Consider the following 23,849-nt stretch of genomic DNA (forward strand, 5'->3'; position numbering starts at 1 on the left):
CTAGCCCGGGCAACAGAGTGAGACTCTGTCTCAAAAAAAAAAAAGAATAACATGTCATATGATGTTTGCATCTTACTCTCCAAGAGAGGGGCGTGGGGAGGGAAGAAGGGAAGGAATGAGGGAGGGAGAAGCAGATAGACAAGACAATCTTAATGAGGCAAGCAGCCTCCGTTATCAATAGCTCTAAACTTTATCTTATATGTCAAGAGTTAAAATCTCGACTAACAAAGCCATCTTTAATGTTTTACTTGCCCAGACAAACATAGCAGCCCCTTTTCCACAACATCAACGTTTTACTCTCTAGGATAAAATTTGTAACTCTTTTATATAGCTGACATGTTTTACTAGATAGATACTTTAACCATTTTCAAATACATGTTATTGCTAACTTTAAATAGCCTTTTTCAAGTTTGTCCGTGTCTGACTCCAAAGTCCACCTTCCCTTCCTGGCTGAATGTCCAGAGTCTCATTGATAAGGAAAACCCCCATCTATTACTGGGCACATCAGCCACCTGAGACCCCCATCCCTCACAGAAGACCTCCATCAGCATAATACAAACCTATTACCTGGTGCATCAACATAATATTAACCTATTACCTGACACATCAACCAACCTATTACCTGGCAGGCATTGGCCACCTGATATCCCACCCCTCGGACCATCCCAATTTAATAAAAGAGGGAAAAATCAGGTAGACGGAGCTCAGAATTTGGCGGCAAGACCCCTCTGAGCCCGCCTTTGATTCTCTGACTCTCCGTGTGCAGCTCGGTTTGTCCTCGGGGCCACTTGCTGTAACACTTGCTGTAACATCATCTTGCCTAGTGGAATGTCCACAAGAAACACAAGGCAATTCTTAGAAGCAACCTAGGGAAAAAAAAATAAAGGAAAGCTTGCAATGTTGATGAATTCCCCAAGCTCTAGCAGGTAAGCACTTCCCTCCTTTCCCAATGTAGTTCTTATATAAACAGGAAGACCAAGTGTTTTAATTTAAACTGGTGGGGTTTTTTGTTTTGTTTTGTTTTGTTTCATTACAGTAGTTACTCCCAGAAAGTAGAACTAGTTTTCAAAAATGTAAGCAGAATATTTTTACTTTTTATTTTTTAACCTTCTATAACATGATTATTTTATCTTGTATGTGAATTTTTTTTTTTTTTTTGAGACAGAGTCTCACTGTGTTGCCCGGGCTAGCGTGAGTGCCGTGGCGTCAGCCTAGCTCACAGCAACCTCGAACTCCTGGGCTCAAGCAATCCTCCTGCCTCAGCCTCCAAGTAGCTGGGACTACAGGCATGCACCACCATGCCCGGCTAATTTTTTTCTATATATTTTTAGCTGTCCGATTAGTTTCTTTCTGTTTTTAGTAGAGACAGGGTCTCGCTCTTGCTCAGGCTGGTCTCGAACTCCTGAGCTCAAACAATCTGCCCGCCTCGGCCTCCCAGAGTGCTAGGATTACAGGCGTGAGCCACCGCGCCCGGTCTTGTATATGAATTTTAATTTATTTTTGAAATTTTTGGTGCAGGGGTGCGGATGTTGGGGTAGGGGAGCATATGTTCATTTGGTTTTTAAGGCAATGCTCAATCTTAGAATCCCAGGGAGAATGAGTAAGGTATACACCAAGAGCCAGACGGAATACAAATGGATACCTTTCTAGGAAGTCATTTTTAACAGGAGTCATAAATATTCATAGCCTTTGACCTACCAATTTCCCTTGAAGGAATCCATCTTAAAGTCATAATTTAAAATGTGGACAAAGATTCATGCAAAAAAGTTCACTGGCACATTATAAACGAAAATATATTAGAAATAACTCAACGTTTAACCTTAGAGGAATAATTTACTATAAGTACAGCCGTATAGACAGGAAACTGTACATTCTTTAATATTATTCTGAGATATTTTAATTACAAAGGAAAATAAGTTAAGTGAAATAAATATAAGTGATTTTAAGAGCAACAGTACTAAAGATGTTGAATTGTTTCAGTTTCCAACTGTGTTCCAATTTCTAAAACTTTATTTCCTCTCTGGAATATGCCTTTTGGCACTTCCCTAATTTAGTTCTGAGGTATTTCCTAGAAGAAAACATGCTTCTGTGGTCATAGCTAAAATCCTTCCTTGTTTGTTGATTTCTAATATTGACCCTTTATATTCACTGATGCAGATAACGAAAAAGTAAATCACCCTTAAAAAATGCCTTAAGAAGAAATTACCACCTCCACCCTCAAATAGCCATTTTAGAGATCTTCCAACATGTTACAACTTCAAAGAACATTATTTCACATAAATTGTAGCCCCTAGAGAACCCCCTGCAAGAAGAGACACCATTAGCTATCAGTCAGAACATGAACATTACTTTGTTATGAGGAAGTGGACACTCTCGTGTTGCTTGTTAAAGCAACTTAGAAAATCCAGAAGGAAATCTGTTCTGTTCTGGCAGCAATTACGATGAAAATCATTTTTAGGTGGATGAAATTCTGAAAGTTCAATTTAGAATCAAAAATTATTTTGTTCTTACTAATCACAAGGTATTAACAACAGCACCAAATGAAAAATGTGGACCAAGCCTGCAGGTAACTGGACTGTGGCTCCTCTTATATGTGATTGAAAACTAAAAGTTGTGATAGCATTGACAAAACACACACACTCACGCAAACCTTTCATTTCCTTTTTTAGTAAAGCTGTTTGTAATTTACCTAATATTGTCATTGTAATAAACTTCACTGTAGACTGATTCCAATCTATAGAAGAATTGTAATACCTCTGCCAAAGCATTTTTATTTAGCTGTCTGGGACAAAATACACATTTTCTTTAAAAATCAGTGCTATAATTTGCGACTAGTTTTCTAGTCTGCCACACAAAAGACTATATGGCTCATACTATATCTAAATACATTTGCAATGAAAACATGCAATTTCTGAAAATAATATTGTGCATAAAAGATACATCATTTCAACTACATTGTGGGTAATTTAAGGAAATGAATCAGTATTTATTTAATTGCCTTTTTTGGAAATTATATCATAATAAAATTTTTACTATAATCAGGAACAATGGAAACACCCTGCTCTTCCCACCAAGCTTGAATCCCAGTTCGGGACACTTCCTCCTGTCCTGCCTCACATTCTGTTTTCTCTGCTGTTGTCTTGGAGGTTCCACACTGAGCAGCTATTGTCAAAATCACAAGGAGAGTTTGGCCTAGGTCCAGTTCCTTGTAGCACAAAGATCCACAATGAGGACTGCCAAGGAAGAAAGGAATTTTTTAATTCAAAAGATGTCTTGTTGGGAGAACAGGAGAAGCTGCCTCAAATCCATCTCTCCAACTAACAGAGATCATGGGCTAAAGGAGGAGTCACATGCCTTGGCGCAGGTCGTAGTGTAACTAACAAGGGGCTAAGTACAGCTGGGGACAGGTTGTGGGGGATCGTGAGTCTTGGCTTCAGGAAATCTGCCTAGGGGCCTTCAGAATCTCAGTTACTTTATTTTGCAGAAAATCCACGATTTCTGGGAAACAACTCAAAAGGTCAAGTAGTTAAGGGAGAGGATTATAAAAAAACATATAGGGATCATTGAAATTTGTGCATAGAACCAGTTACGCGGCCATCTGGAATATATAGAAATCAGGCTTTTTAACTCAGGCACTTCCTAAACGATAAACCTCCAATTGTTTCAAAAAGCAATTGTTTCAAAAAAAAGCTTAAATATATGTTTTTGCTTTTGTGTTATAGTACATGATTAAGGTTTATTATGAGGATCCCAATGCCCTGAAAGATTCAGCATTGTTGGATTCAGTGGGTCAAATATCACACAGGCAACAATCTGACCACGCACAGTTTATTCAATTTGCAGACACTGGAAAGAAGCAGAGTCAAGCAGGAATGCTATAATGTTAAAGAATAATTTTTAAAAAGTTAAATACAAAACTCATACAAGTATGGAATGAACACATGTCTAAGATTCGATTTAACTCATTAATTAATAAGATGATAAAGCTGGCTCAAAGGAGAATTTGAGAAATGGAGATTTTGCACAGGCAGGCAAAGAAATGCTAAAATGAATGTACCTGCTTAATAGATACAAAACTGGTTAATTTCCTATAGTGCATTAAGCTCTGGAGCTGTATTTTTTACTGGATAGAAACCTATAGGTTAATGAGTAACTTCAATGCCTGATTTCTTACCAACTACAATAGTAAACAGCAAAGTCAAACACAGGCACATACTCCAACATAGATAGTTAAGTAATTACTAGGTGAACATGGTAAACAATAATATTGAAAGGACATGTAGACATCCATTTGCTTTATTTCAAGTTTTGGATGATTTTTCTTAATAGCAATTTTTAAAAATATGTACAGAAGGGAATATATCAAGAGAAGTCACGGGTATTGTTACAGCCTTACCAGGTTTTGAGCCTCCTGCTCAAAAGGAAGCCAATACACTGAGGCAGCAGGAGTTACAGCAGAGAAAGCATTTAATATCATAGGCACCAGGTAACGAGACAGGAGGAAGTACTCAAATCCATCTCCCCAAGAATTTTGGAGAAAGGGATTTTAAAGATAGTTTGGTGGGCAAAGAGCTGGGCAATTGAGTCTGCTGCTGATTGGCTGGGTTTGGGGTGGAATCCTAGGGGTGCAGAAATTGTCTTCTTGTGCTGAGTCAGTTCCTGGGTAGGGGTTGCAAGACCAGTTTAGTCAGTTCCTTGGTACAGACCACTGGTCTGGGTGGGTCAGCCAATCCACTGGAATGCAGGGCCTGGAATATATCTCAAAAACTACTCTTAGATTTCACAAGGGTGAAGTTTTCTATGGGAGTAATTAAGAAAGTTAAGAATCTTTATGACCATCAGCTATGTGACTCTTGAGTAGCAATAATAGGAAAGCAAACTAGGGGACAATGGCTGGTAATACATAGTATATATATATTTTAACTATGCCTATACATTTGCAGAATTCTGTCCCCTACCACAGTTCCCAACTTGTGGCCCTTTACTAACTTTAAAAAGGGTGGTTTCAGTATTATTTACTTTGGTGAATTAACCTGATGCTTAGCTCTGCCCATTGAAAAACTGATTTTATCTACACAGTGTGCCTGCATACTAACTCAGCTCCCAGGCAACATATACACAAATCAGACACAATCAATCCATTTGCATTAAAACTATAACTCACAAGTAGTTCAGATACTCACATCCTCTGACTGGTACATTCTTTCCCTCAAGGAAGCAGTTAATTAGGCCAATTTATCATCTCAACATTGCATGATGAATAGTGGTAAAACTAAGAAAAAAACTGGCCCCAGTGCAGTAGAAATGTGCCCACCTTACCCTCTCTCCCAAATGAAGAAAAAATGAGATTCCCTCCTTTATCCAAGAGTGGAAAAGAATGAGCGTGGCCACAAAAAGCTGAGGTTCTTGATCAGAAGTTGGGGAAGAAATTGGGGAAGAAGGGCAAGTATTTTTGCTCCCTGCTAGTAGATGGGTTTTACCAAAGGAAGCGCATTGTCTTGGACAATTTGGGGAACTTCTGTAGATTTTGTAGAATCACCCAAGGTGATTCCAAAACTAAACTTCTGCTTCCCAGTGGCTCATAGTCTGCTCCCAGCCTGGACAGTTGGCTGAGCCAAAGGCACCGCTCTGAAGCCTGTTAGTAAGGTCTGCACTCTCCCTGGGAGCCTTTCTGCACACACACACACACACACACACACACACACACACACACACACTCATCTTCCTTTCTGTGCCTCCCATCGCTTCTCTTATCACTACCTCCTCCTCTTTCAGCTCTGAACACTTTCCCTCATTTTGATGGAATGGGGTGGTAGGGAGGATAGAAAAGAGGGAGGAAAGCCCTAAAACTTATTGTACTTGGAGTGTCTTCCAAGGCCAGAATCTTCTATTGGGTAACGTTCCTTCATGAGCTTCTTTGACTTCATTTAGCTACTGTTAGCAATCATGAAATCATTTAGTAGGTAATTGCTTTAACAACTCAAAGATTAATGACATCGGGCCATCTCCACAATGTCTGCCTCTGGAAACAGACAGCTAGGGGGAAGTTTTGACCCAGGGCACCTCCTCCTCCAAACAGAATGTACATAGGACATGCCACAGTGGATCTCTTTTACCTTTTTCTGGGTTCTGTCATATCTAATTCTTCTTTTAATTGATTTGTTTTTTCTTGTCTGCAATTTTATCAAAGACTAGCATATCTACTTTCTTGTTCTTCCTGCTTCTGGTGTGAGAAAGATTCTGCCTGTTTTTAGGGGGCTGTAGGTCAGGAATTCAGAAACAGTTTAGCCGGATGGTTCCAGCTTTGGGTCTCTCATGAGGTTGCAGTCAAGATGTTGGCTGGTGCTGCATCATCTGAAGGCTAGACTGGGACTGGAATTCCACTTCAAGATGACTCACACACAAGGGTTTGGCAGGAAGCCTCCGCAGTCCTCTGGCTGTTGGCAGGATGGCTCAGTTGCTCATTACAGGAGATTTTCCGATGGGCTGCTTGGGTGTCCTCAAGACAGGGCAGAGGCTTCCCTTGGAGCAATTAATTTAAGAGAGTAAGAGAGAAGCTGTAATGTCTTCTACAACCTAGCCTAGGAAGTCACATTCTGTCATTTCCACAGTATCCTATTGGTTACATGAGTCAGCCCTATTTATTGAGAAGGGGAACTATACATGGTCATAAATACCATCTTCAAGGCAGGCTGCTATACACACCCATAATGGTTGTTTGATAAATGTATTTTGAGCTCATGAATTGTGACTTAATGTTTCAGTTTAACTCTCAGACAGCCATCTTATTTCCAAATGTTTGGGGAAGAATCTCTCACCCTCCCACCCCAATCTCCACCAACTTACAAAGTATATCATATTTCATTTTTCAAATAGGATGTGAAAAATAGCAATCTAGGAATGATACTGTCTTGGTCTGTTTTGTGCTGCTGTAACAGTATACCACTGGGTAATTTATAATGAATAGAAATTTATTGGCTCACAGTTCTGCAGGCTGGCTAGCATCTGGCAAGGGCCTTCTTGCTGTGTCATCCCATGGTGGAAGGGCAAAAATAGGGTGATAAAGAGAGAGAGAAGAGAGGACCAAACTTGTCCTTTTATAAGGAACCCACTCCTGCCATAATGAATCCACTCCTGTAATAATGTCATTAATCCATTCATGAGAACTGTGCCCCCATGACCCAAACACCTCCTATTAGACCCCACTTCCCAATACCACCACATTGGGGGTCAAGTTTCCAATACATGAACTTTAGGGGACACATTCAAACCATAGCAGCTATGGTGACTATATTTTTGTACACGTTTGATTTACTTATAAGGAAAACTGGATAAAATATTTTAAATTAGCGGCTTTTCAGAAAACCTGGGCACTGTGGTTGCCGTATATAGGTAACTCTACTAATTAGAATATTCAATTCCTTCCATCTGTATGGGACTTCCTAGTTCACAAAATGAGATCTTTACATATGATCTCATTTGGACTCATAGTAGCTCTGGGAAGAAGACAGGGTAGATTTAACTCCAACGTTATAGTTGAGGACACCTGACCAATTTTAAAGAGAGGCAGAACTAAGAGTAGAACCTTGGTTTTCTGATTCCCAGTATCAGAAAAGATTTCAAGAAGGAACTGTGTATAAGATAGGCTGAGTTATGCTACAGAAAAGACAGCCCCTATATCTCAATGGCTTAAAACAACGGGGATTTGTTTCCTGCTCATAAAAGTCCAATGCAAGTGGGGTTGACTTTCCAAGGCAACTGCCCACCATACATCAACTTAGTGATACACCTGTCTCCTCTTACAGCTGCCCTATGGACTCCTTGGTTGCACACAGGGAACAGAGGCTTGCAATGAAAATCAAATGCTTTGGCCAAGAAAGCACATGCATCCTTCTCCTCATAGCCCACAGGGGAGAACTAGTCACATGGCCCTGCCTGATGGCAAGGGGACAGGGAATTATAAGTTTCCTGTGTGCCCATGGCCTGGATGAGCACTAAAACTCTCCACTATATATAAAGTAGTGGAGAATAGATTGGATCCATAGAAGTAGGAGGAGGCCCTTTGAGGACACTTATGAAAACAGTATGAAGAAACACATAGAGAACACCTAATCTTTTTGAAAGCCCAGTGTTGGATTTTCTCAGAATAGATTTTTATTAGTTGATTCTGACAACAGCCCGGTAAGGCAGACATTATCCCCTTTTATATGGTTTTTGGCCGTTGCAGCTCATGGAGATTATATAACTTGCCCCAGGGCTCACACTAGTAAGTGGAGGGAATTCTGACTACCTTGCTCTTCCTTTTTCCCAATCTCTCAATTACTCGTAGTGATCTCTTTTTTATTCCATAAAGCAGCAGTCCCCAATCTTTTTGGCACCAGGGACCATTTTCATGGAAGACAATTTTTCCACAGACTGGGTGGGGAGGATTGTTTCGGGATGTTCAAGCACAATACATTTATTGTGCACTTTATTTCTATTATTATTACATTGTAATGTGTAATGAAATAATTACATAACTTACCATAGGTTGGGGACCCCTGCCATAAGGGATTTATTTTTATAACGGGGGACACTGGGAAGGGATAAACAAAGGCTTACAATTTGACAAGTTAAAGGGCAATATTTTATTTCTTAAGCTAGGTGGTGAGCACACAAATGTTTGTGTATAATTCTTTACACTTTTTATGTCTTAAATATTGCAAAATATTTTTTTTAAAAGGGGATCAATAGAATCTGAGAACCAGTGACAGATTCTTATCTTGAAAAGAGAAGCATTTTCTATGAATATTAGCAGCCAGAATGCAGGATATGCAGTATTGTTAATATTTATTGAGCACACATTATGTTCTAGATAGTTTTGAATAATTTATTTACATATTTTAAATTATCTCACCCTTCCACAACCCTGTGTGGTAAGTACTATTATTATCCCCATGTTAATGTGAGATGAGAAAATTGAAACAAGTACAGATTAAGCAATTTATCTAAGTCATACAGTTTAGTAAGGGGAAAAGCTGGATTTGAACCAAGCAGTCTTGTTTCAGGATATGCACACACCACCATTACCCTGTAATACCTCCCCTAAGAGGTGGACGACGAGCCACTTTTTTAGAAGTGGGTGGAAATCTTTTGTACATCTCCTGCCAAATGCCTGTTATATTCTCTACCCATTTATGTCCAGTTAAACAAGAAATTCGAAATAGCTTTCCCGTGACGATGACAAAGAAAGGGCTGGTGTAGTTGGCAACAATTTCAAAGAAATGTTTAATGCATGGACCGACTCCCTTGGACTGGATGAGGAGGAAGCCAAGGTGATAATAGAAGGTTCCATCTCTCGCGGAAACTTCCATGGTAAGGAGGGCGGAGTTAGGAAGGGATTTAAGAATTCCCCAAGGTAAAGCGATCAAGCCCACTTGAGGTTTTCTCCTGCTTGTATAGGGAAGCTGTAAAAACAGTTTGGGATTACTGCTGTCGCGACTGCTCGCCAAATCACAGTTACTCCGGGACTGATTTTCTCACGGCCATCGATCTTATTGCAAGTCATACCCACCACCTCCCCGCAACGTACACATAAACACACTCCAGATCCGGATTGTGGCGAAAGGAATTCCCAGGTAGGGCACCGGAGAGGGAGGGGAAGCCGAAGCCGAGTGCGCCGGGTTGACAGCTGGGCCCACTCTGAGCCTGCGCCTGCGCCGCAGCCCACGCCGTGGAGGACCGCCGCCAGGGGGCGCTATCGCCCGACGCGACCGCTCTGTCTCCTACTTCGCGCACTGCCCGCCTCTCGCTCTTCGCGGCGATCAGAGAAGGCGGAAGCAACGGCGTCCGCGGCTGGGGCTCCGGCTCCGGGCGGCCCGCGGACGCAGTGGCTCTGGTCCTTGGCCCTGGAGATTGGCTTCCGGGCTGCCTCGCCTCAGAGCGCGGTGTCCACCCTTTTCCGGCGCCTTGGCTGAGCGGAGCCGTGCGGCTGGGTGCAGCCCTCCGCGCCTTGTTCAGCGGCCCAGCGCACTCGAGCGGTGAGTCTCCTCCCGACGCCTTTTGGCGGCTGCGACGTCCCTTCCCACAGGTGGGGGGCGCCGTCCCCTGCCCCCTTGGTTGCTGCTGGTCAGGGACGCCGCCCCCTCTGCAGTCACCTCCGCTCCCCTGGCCACCACCTTCTCGCTTACTCCACTCCCCGGAGGAAACCCCAGTTTCCTCAGACCTGCTTCCCCTCACCCCGCTTTTCCCCTTCCCAGAAAAGGAAATTGCCTTCTGGATTTTCCCGTCCCTCAGAACTGTTACCTTCTTAAATTGAAAAAAGAAAAATCCCTTTGAGTTCCTAGCGACTCCTTCTGTCACTGTCATGGGAAACCTATTTTTGGGTTCTCTGTTGAACTTTACAGTGGTCCCAGACAGCAAGTTAAAAAAAAATTAAGATGACACGACTGTTTCCTCCCCCGCCCCTGCACTCGGTAGTTCTAGCGATTGTTCCAGACGCTGGGTTGATAAAGCTGTTCCTAGTATTTGGCTTTAGGGGAACTCCAGCTGAGAGTTAGGACTGTCTTGAATGTGAACAGAAAGCACCTAAAGTATTAGCAGCCTGGTTCTATAGTATTTGTTTCTTTTGTTTCTCTAAAGGCCCGATTACTAAATGTATTGCTACACAGGTACTAAATAGAAAAGAGAAAAACTTGTGACTTGGCTGCTGGCATTTTGTCTGTTCTCTTTCGATTACTAGGGAAGGTAGAGGGGCGTTTCTGATTTTGAGGTTGAGGGTCTGGTAGGGACAGCGTGGCCTCTTTTGTGACTCAAGGAAGGAATGTGTTTCAGGCACTGGTTGCCCATGTGATGGGTACAAGGATCACATTAGAGTTTCAACCTTCGCGCACTATATACATCACAGTATTTCAGAATTGTAACATGAGGTCTTTTCTGTGATCGATTTGGATATGTGGTGCTGATAAATTTTTGGCCACTTGGATTTTGAAAGAAGTTGTTCAAATCCTTGTCTCCTGGAGGAGAACAAATAGTGCCTAGGAAGGAGAATGCCTCCTGAATTTGGATTCAGAATTAAGGCACAACAACTGAATATTTTGCAGTGTCTCCTGGCCCTTGCAGCACATTTGCAGGTCTCTGCACTTTAGGAATAGATTTTAAATTTTTACGTAAACAGTTCCTGTTTCTAAACCTAGTAGCAAATTAAAGGTAATTTCTCAGTATTTTCTTTTACATGGTTTTTCATTAGCAAGTTGTATGTTTACTCATGTATGAATTTCTGTTGACTTAAAATTGACTCATTCAAGACATAACTTGTTGATTTCTTTAGTTTGGTACAAATCTCATTAGCATCTGTTGGTCTTAGAGGAAAAAGTTTTTGCAGATCACCGTACTCCATGCCCCCGCAACATTTAATGGTATTCTCTTTGAATTATAATGTATATCCAGTTATTAATTTGTGGATTTAAACAGGCTGTTTTATTATTTATTCATTTTGCAGTTAAAATAAGTTGGCAGTGGTTATATCCCCCAATATTTAATTAAGGTAGTGCTTCCCTTACTAGATTCACATCTGCAAAAAGGAAATTGCAATCATGAAGTTCTTAACATACAAGTTAAGAACAATTTAAACTTTGTTCTATCCCTTCTACTCATATAGAAAGCTACATAAGTGAGTAGAAAAGAGGCTGTAGGAAAGTTTTATTTTACAAAAACATTCTCTTCCTTCTGTAAAGCCAAAGTTCTATCTCAGCCTACTTTTGTAGCAATTCCTATGACAGTATGAGGTTAAAAAGTAAAAAGAATCCTAATAGAGCATAATATTTACTGCATACATGCCAGATCATTTTTTATTCACTTCTACAGGAGACATAAAGCACTCTTAGTTCTTCTCTTAGTGTTAATTAAAATAGCTGTTCATTGTAGTTAAATTAGGAAGGTGATTTCTGTTAAGTCATTGTGATCCTTAAAAGTAAAGGGGAAAAAATATTTTAACTTGCCAAAGAAAGAATAAACATAAAAATATTAAATGAGGGACTCAAAATTCTGTTTTTAGCTTAATTTTCCCTTTGTAGTAAGTTACATGGGACTGTATACTGTAGACTTAGTGATTATCTGAAAAAGTTTATTTGGAAGATATTATATAAAGCTTCTGTATTAGTTCTTAAACCATGGAAAGTCATGTGAAACTTGAAGGCATCTAGGTTTTGAAGAGTGCTCACTTATGTCTTATACTGCATTCCCATAGTGGAGTTCCTTTTAAGGAATTGTAACTGATTAGACGGGTTTCATAGGAACACATTAGCTATAAAGGTCTCTTCAAATCCAGAGACCTTCAAGTCTTTTGAAAAGGACTGGAAGAGGGCAGCATGTAGACTATCCAATAAACCGAATTTTAAACTGGACGTTTGAGCAGAAAATGTAGACTTAGCTCAGTAACTTTTACCTTTGTTGTCTCGCTAGCACTTTGATATATACTGTACAACCAAATAACAAATATTAATTTCTCAAAAGTGATTTTACTTTTTAAAAAATGGTTAAAGATTTAAAAGATAGGGCTGGGCACGGTGGCTCATGCCTGTAATCCTAGCATTCTGGGAGGCGGAGGCGGGATGATTGCTTGAGCTCAGGAGTTCGAGACCAGTCTGAGCAAGAGCGAGACCCCATCTCTATTAAAAATAGAAAAATTAGTTGGGCATGGTGGTGTGCACCCATAGTCCCAGCTACTTGGGAGACTGAGGCAGGAGGATGGCTTGAGCCCAGGAGTTTGAGGTTGTAGTGAGCTATGATGATGCCACTGCACTCTACCTGCAGTGACAGAGACTGTCTCAAAATATTTAAAAGATAAATATACCTAGTCAAGGGTATAGAAAATGAGCTTTATCATAAATACTCTGCTTATGGGAGTAGAATTAGGATGCCTTTGATACATATTGGATAAACAACATTATCTTTCATAAAGCTTAAAAAGTTACATACCCTTTGATCCCGCAATTCTAGGAAATTTACCTAAGGAAGTAATTGGACACAAAAATGTACAAGCATACTTCATTTTATAGTGCTTTGCTTTGTTGTGTATCACAGATACTGCGTAGTTTATAAATTGAAGATTCATGGCCACCTTATGTTAAACAAAGCTATGGGCCACATTTTTTAAACAGCAAGTGCTCATTTCATGTCCCTTTGTCACATTTTGGAAATGCTTTTAATATTTTAAACTTTTTCATTATTATTATATCCATTATGGTCATCTGTGATCAGTGATCTTTGATGTTACTATTATAATTGTTTTGAGTTGTATGAACCATGTCTATATGAGATGGTGAACTTAATTGATAAATGAGAAAGTTCCAGCTACTCTACCAATAGGGGGTTTCCCCACCTGTCTCCCTCTCGTGGTACCTTCCTGTTACCTGAGACACAATATTGAAATTAGACCAGTTAATAACCCTACAATGGCCTGTAAATATTCAAATGAAAGGAAAGATAGCACATCTTTCACTTTAAATCAAAAGCTAGAAATGATTAAGCTTCATGAGAAAGGCATGTCAAAACCAAGATAGGCCAAAATCTAAGTCTTTCTTACCAGTTAACCAAGTTGTGAATGCAAAGGAAAAGTTCTTAAAAGAAATTAAAAGTACTACTTCAGTAAAAACACAAGTGATAAGAAAACAAAACAGCCTTATTGCTTATATGGGAGAAAGTTTTAGTTGTCTGGATGGAATAGCAGTCCCCAACCTTTCTGGCACCGGGGACCAGTTTCATGGAAGACAATTTTTCCATGGACCGGAGGTAAGGGATGGTTTCGGGATGATTCGAGTGCATTACATTTATTGTTCAGTCAAGCCTCTCTGCTAATGATAATCTGTATTTAAAGCATGGAAAGTAATGTGCGTCGGTGCCTCAGCTCCACCTCAGATCATCAGGCATTAGATTCTCGTAAGGAGCATGCAACTTAGATCCCTCACATGCGTGGCTTACAGTAGGGTTTGGATTCCTGTGGGAATCTAATGCCACTGCTGATCTGATAGGAGGCAGAGCTTATGCAGTGATGTGAGCCATGGGGAGCGGCTGTAAATGCAGTTGAAGCTTCACTGGCTCCCCCACTGCTCACCTCCTGCTGTGCAGCCCAGTTCCTAACAGGCCATGGACAGTACTGGTCCATGGCCAGGGGGTTGGAGACCACAGGGATAGATGAGCAAACCAGCCACAACATTCCCTTAAGCCAAAGCCTAATACAGAGCAAGGCCCTAACTTTCTGCAGTTCTGTGAAGACTAACAGAGATCAGGAAGCTGCAGAAGAGAAGTTTGAAGTTGGAAGAGGTTGATTGATGAGGTCTAAGAAAAGAAACCATCTCCATAATGTAGAAGTGCAAGGTGAAGCAGCAAGTTATCCAGAAGATCTAGCTAAGATAATTGATTAAGATGGCTATACCAAACAACACATTTTCAATGTAGATGCAACAGCCTTCTACTGGAAGAAGATGCCATCTAGGACTTTCATAGCTGTAAAGGAGTAGTCAATGCCTGGCTTCAAAACTTCAAAGACAGGCTGACTCTCTTGGGGTCTAATGCAGCTGGTGACCTTAAGTTGAAGCCACTGTTTGTTTACCATCCCGAAAATCCTAAAGCCCTAAAGAATTATGCTAAATCTACTCTGCCTGTGCTCTATAAGGGGAACAACTAAGCCTGCATGACACCACATCTGTTTACAGCATGGTTTACTGAATATTTTAAGGCCACTGTTGAGACACATTGCTCAGAGAAAAAGATTCCTTTCAAAATATTACTACTCATTGACCTGCACCTGGTCACTGAAGAGTTCTGATGGAGATGTACAAGGAGATGAATGTTGTTTTCATGTCTGCTAACACAACATCCATGGATCAAGGAGTCATTTCTGCTTTCAAGTCTTATTATTTAAGAAATACATTTTGTAAGGCTGTAACTGCCATAGATAGTGATTCCTCTGATGGATGTTGGAAAAGTAAATTGAAAACCTTTTGGAAAGGATTCACCATTTTAGATGCCATTAAGAACATTCATGGCCGGGCGCGGTGGCTCATGCCTGTAATCCTAGCACTCTGGGAGGCCGAGGCGGGTGGATCACTCAAGGTCAGGAGTTCGAGACCAGCCTGAGCAATAGCGAGAGCCCCATCTCTACTAAAAATAGAAAGAAATTATCTGGACAACTAAAAATATATATATAGAAAAAATTAGCCGGGCATGGTGGCGCATGCCTGTAGTCCCAGCTACTCAGGAGGCTGAGGCAGAAGAATTGCTTGAGCCCAGGAGTTTGAGGTTGCTGTGAGCTAGGCTGACGCCATGGCACTCACTCTAGCCAGGGCAACAGAGTGAGACTCTGTCTCAAAAAAAAAAAAGAACATTCATGATTTATGGCAAGGAGGTCAGGAGTTTGGAAGAAGTTGATTCTAAACCTCATGGATGACTTTCAGAGGTTTAAGGCTTCGGTGGAGGAAGTCACTTCAGATGTGGTTGAAATAGCAAGAGAACTAGAATTAGAAGTGGAGCCTGAAGATGTGACTGAATTGCTACAATCTCACAATAAAATTTGAACAGATGAGGAGTTGCTTCTTATGGATGAGCAAAGAATGTAGTTTCTTGAGATGGAATCTACTCCTGGTGAAGATGCAGTGAACATTGTTGAAGTGACAACAAAGGGTTTAGAATATTCCATAAATTTAGTTGATAAAGCAGTGGCAGGGCTTGAAAGGATTGACTCCAATTTTGAAAGAAGTTTTCTGTGGGTAAAATGCTGTCAAACAGCATCACGTGCAATAGCAAAATCTTTCATGAAAGGGTCACTTGATGTGGCAAATGTTGTTGTTGTCTTATTTTAAGAAATTGCCACAGTTACCTCAGCCTTCAGCAACCACCACCCTCAGCAGCCATCAACGTTGAGGCGAAACTCTCTATCAGCTAACAGACCACGACTCACTGAAGGTTCAGATGATTGTTAGTATTTTTTAGCAATAACATATTTTTAAATTCAGATAAATTGATTTAAATTTAATTTTTAGACATAATGCTATTACACAATTAATAGACTAAAGTATAGTGTGAACATAACTTTTATATGTACTGGGAAACCAAAAAATTCATGTGACTTGCTTTATTGAGATATTCGCTTTATTCGAGTAGTCTAGAACCAAACCCAAAATATCTCCTAGTATACCTGTATATGGGAATGAAAATAACAAAGGATATATACCCTAGTGTAGCATAACAGTGTCGTTTGTCCTCAGATTTGGAAGGTATGAAGGGGGCCTTAGACGCCATCTTAGAGAGCAGGTATAATGACTAGTTCTGCTGCTTGCCGCTGTCTTGCTATTGCTTCCTTCCTCTCAATCTGTGTGAGCCTTTCCTAAGGGTCCACAACAGATAAAACAAAGCTTTGGGGGCTATTTTTTTTTTCTTTTTTTTGAGTCAGAGTCTTGCTCTGTTGCCCAGGCTAGAGTGCCATGCGTCAGCCTAGCTCACAGCAACCTCAAACTCCTGGGCTCAAGCAATCCTCCTGCCTCAGCCTCCCGAGTAGCTGGGACTACAGGCATGCGCCACCATGCCTGGCTAATTTTTTTTTTACATATATATTTTTAGTTGTCCAGATCATTTCTTTCTATTTTTTGGTAGAGACGGGGTCTCGCTCTTGCTCAGGCTGGTCTCGAACTCCTGACCTTGAGTGATCCACCCACCTCGGCCTCCCAGAGTGCTAGGATTACAGGCATGAGCCACCGCGCCCGGCCTGGGGGCTATTTTTAACTTTTAAAAAAATATTGTATCAAAACTAAACAAGCAAAATGCTAAGTTTCTTTGCAGAGTCTTTGAAATTCTGTCAAATCAGTGTAATAGTGCTAGAACAGCTCACGTTTAATAGTAACTGTGGTAAGCACCTTAGTCTAGTGTAATAAATATAAAGGCAAATAAATTTAAATGCAGCCTCATAGACAGATTTGTTAAAACATGGATAAACATAGTGTAGTACAAAATGCACAGGGGTTAGGTAGACTTGGGTTTGGATCCCAACCCTGTTACTTATTAGTTGCGTAATCCCAAGCAAGTTATTTAACCTTTTTTGGCTGCATAATTTCCACTTTGATAAGTGGGAACAATAAAACTGTTAAATAAAATACTATATAAAGCTGTTGTCACAATAACTCATTCTTACTGCTAGGCACAGTTCTAAGTGCTTTGCACATAGTAACACATTTAATCCTCTCAGTAACTCTCAGATGGATTTTATTGTTAGCCCCATTTTACAGATGAGGAAAGTGAAGCACAGAAAGGTTGTATCACTTGCCGAAGTCATAATCATCTAATAAGTAACAGGATTGGGAGTAGAAGAAAAGAATTAAACCCAGATCATCCAGTTCCAGCATCATCACCACTTCTCAGTACTGTCCTTCCAGCCAGAACAGTGCCTCATACTTCGTAGGTGTCCATGAAATGCTACTCAGAGTCTTTGAGGAGAATAAAAAGACATTGGTAGTGGTAAAAAGCTTGAGGACTACTGTCTTAATCTTCTGTTTGGTGAAGTGGCAGCCAGGAATTTTATTAAAAAATGAGACAGGCAGGGGGATAATTGTCTATCATGTAGAGCAGAGGCTTACATTCTATTTCTGGAATGATATCTGGCACATATTAGGAGTTTTCCACCAGAGTAATTATCTAAAATAGAGATATGATTACATGAGCTGTGAATTGCTTTTAGACATTAGCTTCTCACTTATAAGTACAATAACAGTTTAGAATTTGAGGATATCCCATCTGTTCACGAAAGCAATGGTTTTCCATAGGCGAACAAAACCTCACTCATTTTTCCAGTCATTAATAATGAAACATTGTCACTTGACCTGACTGTGAAGGCAGGACATAAAAATATACTTTTTCAATTCCATTTTTTCTGCATAAGAGAAATCCCCACACTGAGCATTTGGAAGTCTTCATAGAATTTTAGACCTAGAAGAGGAAGCCAAGATCCAAAGAGTTAAGTAACTTGCCCCAAATGCCACATCTAGCAGTGGCACGTGATCACCTGATTCCCTGTGTACTGTGTTTCCTGGCACTGCCCTGCTACCAGACTGTTCTCTTCAGCTTGGGGTACTTGAAGGAACTTCAGCAACATGAATAAGTTCTTTATCAGTTGCTGAATGAACACCCTACTATACGAAAAATCTTGTGCTAAGTACTGAGGAAATGAAAATTAAATTTCTTACCTCTGTCACAGGAAACACATATAAACAGATAATTGTGATACAGATGAGTATTACAATTGAAGTACTTTTCCCTTTTTAGCCTTATATTCTGTTCTACTAGATCATGAACTTCTTAAGGTATCCAGCTTTCTTTGTGTATGCCAAGTGCTTTGTATAAATGATGGTACATATATATTGAAGGAGGGAATCAGGTAACTTATAAAATAGTTCTAGGAAACTCTTCGTCCTGACAAAATAAATAAATAAAATAATAGTCATGAAACAAAGCTCAAAACATTTTTAAAAGTTTTCTGTAAAGAACATTAACACAGCTAATGTTTATGAACTAAAAGGTGACTTGTAAAGATAAGCTGTGATGTGTATGTGTGTGTGTGTGTGTGTGTGTGTAGTACATGTATGTTAAGGCATTTTTTTCTTGCTGTATCTACAGAGCAAGTGATAATCAAGTTACTATGAGTCTGCTAAACTGTGAAAACAGCTGTGCATCCAGCCAGTCTGAAAGTGACTGCTGTGCTGCCATGGCCAGCTCCTGTAGCGCCGCAGCCAAAGATGACAGCGTGAGTGGAACTGCCAGCACGGGGACCCTCTCCAACTCTTTTGTGGAAGAGATCCAGGGATATGATGTGGAGTTTGACCCACCCCTGGAAAGCAAGTATGAATGCCCCATCTGTTTGATGGCATTACGGGAAGCAGTACAAACACCCTGCGGCCACAGGTTCTGCAAAGCCTGCATCATAAAATCAATAAGGTACATGAGCATAAGAAAGAATGGTGTCCTAGAGCAGAACCAGATGCAGAGAACGTTATTATCTAGAACACGGGACATTCCAAGTATAGTCTTATACATAAAAGGTTACTTAGGGAAAAAGAACCCTGGACAGAAAATTGAGGAAGATTCTTATCCCAGTTATTACTGTGGTACAAAAAGTGAATTTTTCTTTCCCTCTCCTCGGACCTCTGGGTAAATAAGTAAATACCTACTTCTACTTAAAGCAGTTCTAATGCAGACCAGGGGGTGACTCTATGCTTTAAAGAAAATAATATTTTTAGTTGATGATTATAGTATTAGACTATGTTAATCTTAACCATATAAAGAATGCCGACTCTGTAAGAGATCAGTTATTCCTATTTTAGCCATATTAAATTCTGTTACCTAATGTCTATGTGCCACTGTAAAATAACCAGTGTTTTTAAAGAAAGTAGTAACTGATGGTTACCTTCATAATATATCCCTTTTCACTTCCTCCACTGCCACCACCCTGTTCTGAATCACCATCAGCCCTTTAACAGGCCTCCCTGCTTTCCCCTCTTGCAGGCTGTTCTCAATACAGCAGCCAGAGTGAACCTTGTAAAATAAGTAAGATGATGTCATCTCTGCTCAGAACATTGCAGTGGGACATCTGGGAGTAAAAGCCAAAGTCCTGGAAAGGCCCTGTGTGATGGGCCCATACTTCACTTTCTGACCTCCTACTGCGTTTGCTTTCCTTCTACCTGTTCCCTCTTTGCTATTCCTTGAGTATGTAAAGCATGCTCCTGCCTTGGTGAGTGGCTTAGCTGTTCTCTCTGCTTGGAACATTCTTGAACTCCCTCTAGTGTGGCTCGAATCTCACCTTCGCATACGTTCCTTATTTATACCGCAGCATGCCTCCACCCTGCTCGCTCCCAACACTCCCAGTCTCTCTTACCAGGCTCTACTTTTTTTCCGTACCACTTTCTGCCTTATAAAGCACCAGAAAGTTTATGTGTTTATTGTCTGCTATCCCCACTGGAAGATAAGCTTGTGCACAAAGGTTTAGATGTGTTTTATTTCTCGCTATTTCCAAAGTGCCAGGAACAGTGGCTGACCCACAGTAGGTGCTCAGTAAATCGTGGTGGTTTTAACTGAATGACAGTACATGGGATTTCCACAAATGATTCAAATCCTCTTCCAAGAAATAGATAACATTTTACTATAATTCAAAGGTAAATGGGAATATTTTTAGGTGACTGAGTTCTTTTCAGGACAAAAAATTAGATGAAGGGGAACAGATTTTATGTTTTTCAATAAATAGCCATCTAGTTATCTTGGTGAAATTCTTAAGTAGGTTAAGTCCATTTCTGGCAACTCATTAGTTTCCTAAGTTTTTATCTCTCAATTTTTACATTAACTTTTCTATGAAACTTGAACTTAGAGTAACTATATCCATACTCGGGACTTGGCTTAGTTTAAGTTACAAGGAAGCATGTCTCTTGTTTCAATTTTTGGGAAAAATGTGTTACCCAGTGTTGACAAGATCTGTTTAGGGTAGATTTTCTCAACCCCTATTGATACTTTGGGCTATTTGACACTGTTGATATTTTGGGCCAGATGGTTCCTTGTTGTGGGATAATGTCCTGTGTGTTGTAGGATCTTTAGCAGCATCCCTGGCCTCTGCTCTCTAGATGCCCTTTCCCCCAGTTGTGAAACCCAAAATGTCCCCTTGGGGGCAAGATTGCCCCTGTTTATATTTAGGTAAACATTGTACCATATTACAGATCATTGATTTTCCTGTAGGTAGAAAAATGTGGTATTTTACCAAGTGTCAGCTGTCTTTAGCTTTTTAATAGCAAGATATTCATGAAAGTAGTGTACAGTGGTCTGAAAGGGAAATAAAACCTACAAAAGGAAGTCTGAGACTTTTTTTTTTTTTATCTCCCTCTAAGCTAGAATAACCACTTACTTTGCTCTAATATTTTTAAAGGAACTGTTTTGAAATTTCTCATCAGTTATAGTCATTCAGGGACTCAAAATACATCTCAGTCCAATTTCATTTTCTTTTGAAGTGATTGCTAATTCTGTGGATCATTGTTTTCATTTACTTTGTAAGATTCTTCTTTTCTCTTAGACATATATGACTTTAGGTTTAGGAGTACTACCACATTTCAATAAATTTGTTTATGGCTTTCTCTGCTTCTCCAAGAATAGTTGACAATGTAGTAATAACATTCTGCAGTCTGAGAGAGGCCCCATGAAGATCAACTCTGTCTCTCGCCTTTATTAGTTCTAAGCCATTTGACAGAAGACACTGTTTTTCAATCACCTTTTTACCTGTCACAGCACATCACACTGTTGAGCACGTAGCAGGTACTGAGCAAATGTTTGTGAGTGATTAAGGCCCCTGAAGCCCACCCAGCCTGTCACATTTTGTGAGTGAAGATTGAGACATCCCAAAAAGTTAAAGGGGATTGACAGACACCCAAGCTTCCTGAGGATGGTTCTTCCCATCATAAGACAGAATAAACCACTGGAAAGCAGGACACAGAGGTCCTTTAACTCCCAATCACACCGTACACTAGACATACAAATAAAGGAAAACTTTTGTTGCCCATGAGCCAGAGGAGTGTTGTAACTATTTCAGAGTAAACCTTAAAACGTGACCTCATGAGGGTACTGCTAATTGGTTAAATTTTTACTTATGACTGAGCAGTACACTATAGTCATATTATTAGGTATCGTGAATAGTGTATTCCATCTTGCTAGCATATTGTATAGGTGCTGATGGAACAGAGACCAGCCAAACTACCAAAATCCCCATTCTTAACTTTCACTTCATTTTATGCCAATCAAAATATGATTTTATTCAGTTAATTTTTTTCATTTGTTAGCTGGAATCTATCCCACAATCTAAAATTCCATAGTTTTTGATAGATAATCAATGTGGTGTTAGGTGTACTGACAGTTCATAAGTTGTCCATAAAATGGACAATTTATTTTGGTGACATTATGCAATATAATGTGTTAAATTATTTTTCCTTAGGAAATAATAAAGGAGAATTTATATATGTCATATATATAAAACATGTATAAGATATATTCAGAAGTTAATGTTATATAAAATGTAATGTTAAACATTTCCTAATGTGAATGTTTAAATCTAATTGGACATATATTGTTTGTCTTTTTAAGGGATGCAGGTCACAAATGTCCAGTTGACAATGAAATACTGCTGGAAAATCAACTATTTCCTGACAATTTTGCAAAACGAGAGATTCTTTCTCTGACGGTGAGGTGTCCAAATGAAGGTTGTTTGCACAAGATGGAACTGAGGCATCTCGAGGTACTAAAGTTATGTTCTAGCTGTTAGCACATGTAAAAGGCAGTTCCTACAGAATAGGGACTTTACGGTGTCCATCTGTGTATTGCCAGTACCTAGCATATAATAATTGGTTAATAAATTCTTGCTGAATTAATACCAACCCTTTGTTTATTGAATATAAATGTAAATAGAAACTAGAAATTTCTTATTCCAACTATACTTGCTTTGCCCCAATGATAATTAAAAAAAAAAAAATCAATGTTCTTTTACAAGTTTTTGGGTGAGCATTCTCTGCAGTAAAACTGATGAGCATTTTTTAAATATAAGTGTCACATTTTAATCTCATAACGTCATTTCTTTCATTTTGAAATAAGCGATAAGTCCCTTGTAATCATCTCAGTATCCTCATCATACTTTTTTCTCCTGTTTTTCTAAATTTTGCATTTTGTTATACACTAAATGAAATATTCCTTTAGTTTGAGATTAACTGAACCAATCAAATAATAAAAGCATTTGCTTTTAAATTAAATAAATAAATTCTTATCTTGGTGATTTTTATCAGTAATTAAGTATTATTAATGTTCTGTTTCAAATTAAATGTTTAAGACAGATTTGCAACTTTCTTCTTTTACTCAGCTCTTATTAAAAGTGTGGCTTTTCTGTATTGATTACCAGTAGTAAATTGGTAATCAGGACATGTGACTTCTTTCCAACTTTCTTCCCTAATTGGATGCATGAACTTGAGAATTCACATTCTTTGTGTAAACTTGCAGTCTCCAATTATTATTTAAAAAACTTCATCAATGCTTTTATGTTGTGAATGGTTCTATGATGTGTCCTAGACAAAGTAGATTCGGTAGCCAATTCTATAAAAGAAAACAATATATTCTTAGACAAGATTATATTTAGAAGACTTCTTCAGAATTGGCAACAGTGTACTAATCAATTATTTTTTTCCTTATTATAGGATCATCAAGCACATTGTGAGTTTGCTCTTATGAATTGTCCCCAATGCCAACGTCCTTTCCAAAAATGCCAAATTAATATTCACATTCTCAAGGATTGTCCAAGGAGACAGGTTTCTTGTGCCAATTGTGCTGTATTGATGGCATTTGAAGATAAAGAGGCATGTACTAACTTGGATTTGTTAATTCCACTACTTAAAAAAAATTTTAATGTATATTTGAGGGGGTTAGCAGTAGATAAGGATGTGATTCAACTCTGAGTTGACATTATGAATTTTGGGAAAACTGATTTTTAAGAAAGAAAAGAAAATGCAGTAAACCATTTTAGTGGGTAAGTGTAGAATTTATAGTTGCATATTTTTCTTAGAAAACATTGTTTACACTAGTTACCACTGTTGTAGATCTGCAAGTAACAGAAGCTTTGAAGAAAGGCATATGCTGATTAACTTTCCTACGTGATACACTATTTTAATGACCAATCTTGGATTGAAGACAAATCAATAGAATGATTACTTTATAAGACATACACAGAATTAGTTAGAAAATGAGAATGGGTTGTTAGGGCTATTACAAAGATTAAATTAAATTCCGCAATGTGTGTTTCCTTTTGATAATTC

At 39.4% G+C, this 23,849-nt stretch overlaps 1 protein-coding gene across 1 annotated transcript in view; it reads left to right on the forward strand.

Moving 5' to 3' along the window:
* The first annotated feature begins 9,855 nt into the window (after nt 1–9,855).
* TRAF6 (TNF receptor-associated factor 6, E3 ubiquitin protein ligase) overlaps nt 9,856–23,849 on the forward strand; it is a 29,551-nt gene continuing 15,557 nt past the window's right edge. Inside the window, 4 exon segments of the mRNA XM_012649589.1 lie at nt 9,856–10,019; nt 18,643–18,960; nt 22,138–22,288; nt 23,235–23,444. Of these exon segments, the coding sequence (XP_012505043.1) occupies nt 18,665–18,960; nt 22,138–22,288; nt 23,235–23,444 (657 nt within the window). The 5' untranslated portion in view covers nt 9,856–10,019; nt 18,643–18,664.

The sequence above is a fragment of the Propithecus coquereli genome, unplaced genomic scaffold (genome assembly GCF_000956105.1).
Source record: "Propithecus coquereli isolate 6110/MARCELLA unplaced genomic scaffold, Pcoq_1.0 Scaffold30, whole genome shotgun sequence".
In the NCBI taxonomy this organism is placed as follows: Eukaryota; Metazoa; Chordata; class Mammalia; order Primates; family Indriidae; genus Propithecus; species Propithecus coquereli.